The sequence below is a fragment of the Nelumbo nucifera genome, chromosome 3, assembly GCF_055504915.1.
Source record: "Nelumbo nucifera cultivar China Antique chromosome 3, China Antique-T2T, whole genome shotgun sequence".
NCBI classification, from domain to species: Eukaryota; Viridiplantae; Streptophyta; class Magnoliopsida; order Proteales; family Nelumbonaceae; genus Nelumbo; species Nelumbo nucifera.
In genome coordinates, this window is record NC_142651.1 from 105801830 (window position 1) to 105811590 (window position 9761).

The following is a 9761-nucleotide window of genomic DNA, read 5'->3' on the forward strand; positions in this document are numbered from 1 at the left end:
GGTTCCGGTACTAAAGCCGAGCTACTCCCTTGAAGGTGGTGGAGAAAGCTACGCACATGCAGGACTTGTCAGCCTAGCTAGGTGCATCTGGGACTGGAAGGAATCCACGTGACCATTACGATCAAAAGATCCATCATACTTATCCAGGGGAGGCATCTTGAAGTCCTTGGGCATCGAGGTCGCCAAGAGCTCGTAAGACAGAGGGGACGATCTGGAGAGTAGAGGAGTGATCTTTGTAGCTACCGAGCTCGCCTCCTCTTTACCTTTCACCTGTTCTTGTTGGTTCGATCTCGCGAGCTGGCTGTTCTATATTGAAATTCAGCGTGCCTTGCGACGCCTCCGTTGCTGCTTTTTTATTGGCTGCATTGGTGCTACTAACCTCAATATGCTCTGGTACTGTTCTGTCGCGAGGTAGCTCCTGGTTCCTTGTGGGATTCTAGGGCGACTATCGTGGACGGAGGGGCCTTGCCTTGAGTTTGCACCCAGAACCCTGAACCGGTTACCTGTGAACGATCCACCTTCTTGATGCGAACGCCGAGGAAGAATGGCCCTGTTGGGTTGAGTGTCCCCGGACCTGTTTCCGAGGTTGCCTTGTGAAGCAGGTGGAGTGATATGACCGTCTTTCCTCCGGCGAGGTGAGACTTGACTCCTGGGAGGAACTGGGACCTGGGAAATCTCCTTGCCTCGGTTGGGAAATCGAGTGATGTCCTGGTTCACACGAGGTCGGTTTTGGTTCTGCTGGGTGCCTGGGTGGAACCGGCTACTAGCTCTGTGGTAGTGGAGGGAACTGTTGCTGGTAGTGTTGGTAGAACATGTACTGCTGGAACTATTGGACCTAATGCATTTGGATCTGGATGGCCCGCACGCAGTGCACCAGGTCGTCGAAATGAGATTGTCCAACTCTGGGGGGAACCATAGACGGCTCAGCGAAGGTTGCACCTACCACTGGAGGGAGTGGGGTGTTCACCTGTGTGGTGTTTTGTGGCATGGTCAGTGTTGGGACTCCAGCCGCGGTAAGCGGTATGGTGAACTGGCCAATGCACATTGAAGGAAGCTGAGGTTGCCCCTCAGAGACATTCATCTCACTGCTCTGTCTGGCGTGACTGGAAGATGCCATTGATTTCAGTGGAAAGTTGTTGATTGTGAAAGAATGCTTTTTAATCGTCTTCCCACAAACGACGCCAATTGATGTTGCGCGATCTGACTACTCCCTGCTGGAGGATGATCTGGCTTCCAATCGGACAACGAGCTAAGTGAATCTGCAAGATAGGGTCAGAGAACCCGGGGTGGCTAACCCGGTGAGGTCGCTTCGATGCTTAAGTCAGTAATTTGACGCGAGCTGAATTGAGAGCTTAGAAAGCTTTAGAGAGCTAGAGAGTAGAAAAATCACGCGTACCTTGCACCATCGGGGTTGGTGCCTTTATATACTGACGTAGTTGTGAAGCTCATGAAAGAGCTCCGGGATATCCGGGGTGTGGAGATAGAGTTTGTTCCACTTCCGAAGGAGCAGTAGATAAGGCTTATCGTTCCACTTCCGACTCCGGCGGAGTCGGGATGAGCCCTCATCGTAATTTGTTAGCTCATCATGATCTCGAGGGATTTGGGTTCCGTTGGAGAGACCTCTGGAGTTGGTTACGCGGGAATTAGTTACGTGGCGATTCGAGTTGTTGATCCCGAATTGGTACTTCGGCTCCTTAGTTCCGAACTGGATTGAATGCCGAAGTGCTTCGATGCCGAGGTGAGCCTTATGCCGAGGTGGCCCTGCACCAATGTTACGATCTGACACTGGCTTAGCCTTGCCTACGCTTGGCAGGCTTACATTAAGGGACATCACCGTCATTTTTGCCTGTAAGATTTTTGGGAGAATTGATGTTATCTTCAGGCAGACCACCAAAAGCTTAACGTACTCTTTGAGGAGGGGTGGTCGACTTCCTTGGGTGCCTAACCTTGGCACTCCTAGACCATCATCCCTTGCAGGGCGGCCCTGGTTAATGGCTAGCATGGCTACCAGGGTTCTTCATGGGCGCACACATGCTCATGGGGACAGTGCATGGACCGGCACTGCGTTGCCGACACTCAAGGGAGGCTTGGCATGCGGGCCTGGCTCAAGCATGACCCTTCACCTCACCAGCCCCTTGCCCAAACTGAGTGAGCTACCCCGTTGCCTCTAGCACACGGGTGTGTTCCAGCCCAAGTGGTTGCCTCTCAACATGGCACACAGGTGCCCATCATCATCGGCATACAGGAGACCCCTCACATCGGTGCCCAGTCACCTCTTCGGCGCACAGTCGCCTTGCATTATGGTCGTCCCCCTTTAGCACGTAAGTGGCGCCTCCCGTGGACCGGCCAGAGCCAGGCGAGTGCCCCGACCATGCGACTTGAGGTCATGATCCAGTGCTACTGACCTTGGTGGAGCTATCTCATCGGCCAACTCGTAGCCTTGCAGCACACAAAGGCTTGTCCTGACCTGCCTTGGCCTAGACGCTGCACGGGTTTCTTCCACTGTAGAACTACCCCTGTGACACCAAGGTGATTGAATACTCGAGCTCAACTATTGCGAACTAGGCATATCAGGCTGAGCTGCCATCTCTTGGTCAGGTTGTGTGCACGTGTTCCCTTCTCGCTACGTGGAGCCAAATCACACTTCATTACATGATAAACATATTAAATACAAAATATGATCATTGACCTTCTCTTCGACCACTCTGCTACATGCCTGCATCAAACGGCACTCATCGGCCGCCACCTGTTAGGCGGGATCCACTAACAGCAAACAAGAAATATATATTCCAACTCAACCTAGGATGCTGATACCATATCTCCATACTGTGTAATGGAGTCACATCCATGTGAAAAGACATGCGTCATCCCTATCTTTGAAAGGATAAATAGAAAAATTTAGGGATGCTTTTGTCTTTTTACTAATGGACAGTGGATATCGCCAAATCACTCCTCTTTCTCCATTTTCATCTAGAATTTCATGTGCTGCAGACTGTGCTGATGTTTCTTTTCTCTTCCCTCTTTTTTTTTTAATTTTTTTTTTCATTGATGAAAAACAAAAACAAAAGGAACAAAAAAACGTTTCTTTGTGCAAGAAAATTTCATATAAGAATTTCCCTCTTTTCTTAAATTTGTCTGTCAAAACCCACATTGTTGTTCTGATGAAAGCAGGAGAAATGGGTCCGGAGTCGAGCTCATCTCCAAGTGGGAAACGAAGCAGAGATCCCGACGATGAAGTTTATCTGGATAATTTCCACTCCCATAAACGTTACCTTAGCGAGGTTTGTCTTTCCTTTTCTCATCGCTAGTTTATACTCTGACGGATTTTTTTTTCGATCCTATAAATTTAACCTATTTGAGGTGATGATTTATAGTTTTTTTTTTTTTTTTTTGTATTTTGTTTCTTCATAACTTATTGTTTTGCTTCACACCCCTCTCCAAACAATGGATTTTATTGGTTTTTTTTCGTACCTATTTTCTTGAATGTGGCTTGCTTCCTTATTATTTGTTCGTATTTTGCTTCCATTTTGTTTATTTAGTTATTTTCTGGGTGATGGGTTTTAGTGTTTTTTTTTTTTTGTAGATAATGGCATCAAGTTTGAATGGATTGACGGTTGGGGACTCCCTACCTGAAAGTCTGATGGAATCTCCAGCCAGGTCTGAGAGCATGTGTTATCCTAGGTAATTCTGTTTTCTTTGTACTTCCTTTCTCCTCTTTTGTTGTCTCTATTTGATTTTTATGAGATATTGGAATTAGTTCTCTTGGTAATCTAAAATCTGGATTTTGGACTTGTATTCAAACAGTTGATGGCTGTTATTTTTTCTGTAAATTTTAGAGGAAGCAATGGTGCTTCAGAATCTACTCAAGAAAGAACATTTACAATCTTTGGTATACCTTTTGCTTCCTATCAAAGCTAAAGAATCGGCTAGTTGTTTGGCCTCTCTCCAAAATATAGACATGGGGAAACATTGTGAAAATATGAAATGATATTTTATGAGATGACAAAAGAACCATAGGTTCACCATTTTAAATTATTATCTTGTTCCAAACCATCAAATGAAGCTAAGAAACAGAGGTTAATAGACAAAATAAAATGCTGTGAAGTTGTCTTGTTAACTTTAAGAGTCAAAACTACATAATGGAATGAATTCAATCAAATTTTAAACCCATAGAAAGTGCAAGTAGTTGATCAACAAAATAATCTATTACTAAAGCAAAAACTAAGTTTTATCTTCATGTTCAAAAAGAATTTTGAGCTGGGACAAAGTGTAATCATGTCTATTAGGCAGATGGTTTAACTGCCATTCCATGTCCATAATACCATTGCCAAATTATGTTATAATACCTTCTTGTATGCTCCACATTGCGCTGGTAATTTTTACTGGGGGATATGTCAATACCAGAAATATTTTGTCTTGGTACCCATGGAAATGGAAATATGTTGTGGATATATTAGAAAATATGAGGACACCTTAAACTATGATATGAAGGCCCTTGCAATTAGAGTGGTTTCATGAAGCTGAAATTTAGAGAATGCAACACTGATAAAATCAAAAGAAAAAGAGAGAATGCAGGAACATCTTGAGGTGCTGTTTCTGTTATCTTGTGGAGGTATTAGTGGTGTCTCTGTTAGGTTGATCTCGTGGTTAGGCTATTGTACTATTTCTGTGAACTAGCTCAGGTTGAGCCCATGGTTTCAGAACCCATGACTACATTTTACTTTGCCAAATTGTTCTTTGATTGTGTTTTCATTGGTTGTAGTTGTCTCTGATGCATCGTCATTTCTGATCAAACACAATTTAACATCACTGAAATGGAAAACTAGTGCAGCTTGCTACCCACTGAAGTCTTCCATGGCATGACCCCATCACACCACAACTTGGCTGTAGCTTATAACTTGGTGCTTGATAAAGAGTACTTATCTTTTTGAGGAGTACTTTCTTTAAAGAGTTTTAATGGATAAGCATTCTTTCCGCTCCAAGTAGTTCTTTCTGCATTATTTATAAGTTGCATTTGGAATCTGAGTTTCTTGGGGAAGACAAGGATCAATAATATATTGATGCACCCCGATACCAACAAGTGGGTATCGATGTGTATCAATATAATCAATACTCTACTTTATTTTTATGAGCATTAGAGGGGTGTATTCTATCATACTAAAGCTATAAACTTCAAAAACCCTGTGTTGTATTGGTCTATCCATGTTCCAAGTAGTGCTGTTCAAGGTCACCAAAGTCTACAACCTTAGACTCCATATTCAATTGAAAAAACTAAACAAATTTGGGTGTGTCAGGTTTTGGTCTTAGCTACTGGGAAGGTTAACCTCACATGAGATTGCTACTACACATGTGCTTCATGCCTTCACCTAGGTTGAATGTAATGGTCCAGTCTTATTTTTATCCATGACAATATTAAGTTCCATTTTGTAGATAATAACAAGGTGATAAACCAAAGGGAGGTTTTTCATATTCATGCGGTGAGATCAATGAAGGGAGCTCTTTTAAGAGATGGTTATGCAGGTTTACAAAGGGACAATAAATCACATGGAAACCAGTTATTACAGCCAAGTATGATTGAAGTAAGTAGGAATGAATCATGAAATGGTAATCCTTTATCTGGTGTTGCCTTAGTGGGTGGAGGCTAGGAGCGGCATCTACAAATTTTTCGATGACTGTAATACAGCAATCACGTGGTCAGTTTTGGAATTTTCTGAATATTTATTTACTTTTGTATCTTTAGATAGTTGGGCTAGCTGCTAGGTTGGTCATTTTCCATGCGTTGTGTGTGTGGGGGGGGGGGGGGGGGGTGTTGGGTTTCCAGCCTAAGAGCTTGATGTGTCTAGTCTTAGTCTAGTTGGCTATGTTGCACGGTTTGGCTTTCAACTTTCCTCAACATTAGTGAAGTTTACACTAAAGGTAAAAATAATAGCGTGTCTCATAGGTTGGCCAGATTAGCTGTTGAATTTGCAGCTAAGCCATACCTGGTTTGGGAATAAGCCTGATTGAATTTCTATTATTTTGGAAGACATTTGTAATAATCCTTTGAATGATGGTCCTCATAAGTCATAAGTGACCCGCCACAACAATGCCCAGTTGTGGTGTTAAATAGGCAAGGGTTCCTACATCCTTTCTGGATGGGATCGGATAAAGAAGCCAAACAGAACAGACTAGCGAAATAGGATTCATGTAGCCAACCTCATATAGTTGGGATAAGGCTTGGATGATGATGATGATGAATGGATTCTGCCAAAAAGAAAGTTTAGTTGGTTGAGTAGTTTAGGACTTAGGAGTTAATTGAGTTTTCTTATGATGGTAGTAATTCTGTAATTTTTGTTTTTCTTAGTTCTAGTAAGATTTGCTACTCCAATGGTGTCTATGTACATGCGCGATGTGCAAAAACATGGAGGAATGAATGAATTGAGTTGATTTGATTTCTTATAACTTATGCTAAGAACCATGAATGATTCTAGGCCACCCATTAAGTGATCCTATGTTTTCTCTCCAATTCTGCAAGAAGTTATTGTAGCTAGCCATAGCCCACAAAATTATCATCAAGAGAGTTCATTTAGCTTCTCTACAAGATTGAAATGGACCTAGGTACTTTTTTTTAGCTATTTTTTATCCTATTGTGCTCTGCATCCTACTAAATTTCTTTGAATGGAAATTTTCTTCTTTTTGTGGAAAACCATCTTGAAATGCTTTCAAAATTTCCCATATCATCAACCATTGTAAATATATTTACAAAGTTTCATTAAAATTTCTCTCTATCCTTTGTTTTTTATTTTCTACTTTCCACCATCTAACAGAATTTGCATCCCTCACCAATTTGACTTAGAACATTTCTATCCCTTGTAACCCTTCACTTAAGTCCTAAAGTCTTCCTCTTAGCCATCCTAGATTCATCCTTGAATTATTCTATTCCTACATCAATTTGATCAGAGTTGTGAGTCCTGCATCAACTTTGCCTCATCTCTCCTTTGCATCATGTAGATTTGTTTGTGGTAAACAACTTAGGTTAAGTGGAGCTTTGTTCTGTTAATTGAAGACATAGTCTTGCTTCTTTTTCCATTAGCTCTATTTTGTACTGTCCAAGTTTTATTGGGATGAGCATCTTTGACAGGACCTAAGCTTTGGTCCTTTGTTTTCCATTTGCACAAAGTGGCCGCTCTAAGACTTCCCAAGGTTTTTAAAACCAAACTGGACAACGAACCGGTCAGGGGTCTGGTTCCTGGGTTGAATGGTCTGACCATTCAAACCAAATGGATGGCCCGTTCTGACAAAAAATGGCCAAACCATTGAACAGTTCGACCACCCGGGTCAGCAGTTTGCTGACCAAATCAATGGTTTTTTGGCAAAATAATGGTTTTGGGGTAAAAATGGAACCAGTCACCTGACCAGTTTTCCACTAATGGTTTTGATTCTAATAACATAAAGATATTACTTGAATAAATGTACGGAATCTGGTCCTGATCCTGATCCCATATGTGTTATTTGTTTATGGTTTCAAACAACTCGGCTAGGTTGAGCTTTGCCAAGCTCCGCTCAGGCTTGTTTTTGCTAACCTTGGTGTCAGCTCACTTCGTCATTTTTTTATCAAAACACTTTGATAACATTGAAGCCAAATCAAATACAGGAGAACACTTCTGCTCGCAATACTTACCTTGTAACCCCCAATTAAACATTGACATGCCAGCAATTATTTTAAATTCAAAATATCAAATAATCTGGCTCTTGTATTTAACCACTGGCATGTCTGTATTTTATTGGGGCTTGCACTCCAAATACAGAGATGTGGACTGGATACGGACCTAATTATTTTTCTTGCATGAAGTGGCCACTTTAGGATTTGAACCCATTTCACCAGGTAATGACCCCATTCAAATACCACAATATGATATTTTCTTTATTATAGGCAAGGCATTAGATAAATATAGCACACAAAAGCACGTATATGCTGAACCCACCCAGATTCCCAGCCCACTCTTGCATGTCTCGCAAGTTGGCTTTAGCTCGTTTACATTCATAGTCTTATCAAATTGACCATAACTTGGGCTCATCCTACTTAGAACTGATTATTTTGCTTTGTATTCCTTTTTGTAATTTTAGGGATGAAATCTCTTTGCAATATTCACCAATGTCAGAAGACTCGGAGGAGTCCCGATACTGTGACACCCCCCTAAGCGCGTATATGTCCCAACCTGACAGCCTGCCGACCAGTCCAGTGTCTCCTCATAGATATCAAAGATCACTCGGTGCCTTCACTCCTGCAACGCCCACCACTTCATACTCACTTGGATGCGCTCTCAGTACAATTGCATGCTCTCAGCCTCGAAATCGTGGTTCAGACTCTGAGGGTCGGTTTCCATCATCGCCCAGTGATATATGCCACTCAGCAGACTTAAGGAGGGCTGCACTCCTGAGGTCTGTGCAGATGAGAGCCCAGCCACCAGGGCCACCGGCCTACGAGTTGCCATTCAGTCAAGGGCAAGAACCCATGCAAAATATAGAAGGTGAAGAGCGACCCTTCTCATGTTTGAAGTCTTTTGTCGACGAGGGAGAATATCAGAACCCACGAGAGGTTCCGAATCTATTCATTGAGGAGTGTTCTTCAATAGACATATCAGAGCCTGAAATTGGCCGAGAAAAGTCTTGTAGAGTTTTGAACATGAACGTGAAAGGAGAGGTATCTGAAGAGGATGTCCAAGTCCTAGGAGAAAATGGGATAGGAAGAGCGGCTTTGATGTCATCTAGGAGATCTGCTCTAGGTGTGGACGCTAAAGCTTGTGAACATTTCAAGTAATGGAGCAATGTTTACCCCGAGCGTTCAGCGTTGTTTTGCAGAATGGTAGGGAACTAGTGATGAATATGGATGAGCTTGACATATCTGTCCACTGAATGAATGTTGTTTTCAATGTCTAAGTTGTACGAAACAGACTAACCACCATCGTCTTGCCCTGGGCGGTTCTATTCCGAGTAGAATTTCCAAATTTAGCTAATTCTAAGGTAGTCTCAACTCTCGAAACCAGTGTGCCTCTGTTCTAGGGGGTTAGTTTCTCCTTCTGGGTGGCATTCTGATCACTGATGAAGCAAATTGGTGTTGTACATCTACATCTACATGTGAACCATTGCTTCAATTTTTTCATTACACTTACTCCTATTATTTATTACCTCAAGTTAACCGTGCTGGTGAAGGGTGAATCTCTCTTGATCACCTTCTCTCGGTGAAATTTCAATCTCTCTTTAAGTTTTATTATTATTATTATTTTTTTTTTTTAAAGGAAAGGCCGCAAGATGTGCTCAAGAGAAAATGCATAATAGTAGAAAATTATTCATACAATCTCGCTTGCCCAAACAAAGTCAATCATACCGAAAAACTGGTAGATGAGTTTTACGCTTACTATGGTTTGAAAAATGAAAATCCTAGCACCCAAATGGTTGCATATAGAAAGGGGGTCTGATAGATTTGTGCCAAATTACAAGCTTTTCCCACGACTTTACATTTGAGATCAGGAATACTACACATCTGCTGGAAGGTTCCCTTTACAAAATTCTTTTGATCGTCTTCAAGTATATGTTTCGGATCAAGGCAAAAACTTGGGTCTAGGCATAGGGAACTTATTCAGGTCTGGGGTCTATTATAACTCGTCACCTTTCCTTGGAATTTGAATTTGAATCCAATCAAGCAAGACTTGATTTTAAATTCAATTGGAGTATTCGAAATTTGAGTTTGATTCAGTATCCGACTATTCGAATTTTATTTG

General features: G+C 42.1%; 1 protein-coding gene across 1 annotated transcript; it reads left to right on the forward strand.

Moving 5' to 3' along the window:
• Positions 1–2932: 2932 nt before the first annotated feature.
• On the forward strand, positions 2933–9148 carry LOC104598831 (pollen-specific LRR extensin-like protein). Its single transcript, XM_010261069.3, has 3 exons — positions 2933–3281; positions 3584–3681; positions 8107–9148. Exons 1-3 carry the CDS (start codon positions 3162–3164, stop codon positions 8798–8800), a joined length of 912 nt encoding a protein of 303 aa, XP_010259371.1. The 5' UTR covers positions 2933–3161; the 3' UTR covers positions 8801–9148.
• Positions 9149–9761: the final 613 nt, after the last annotated feature.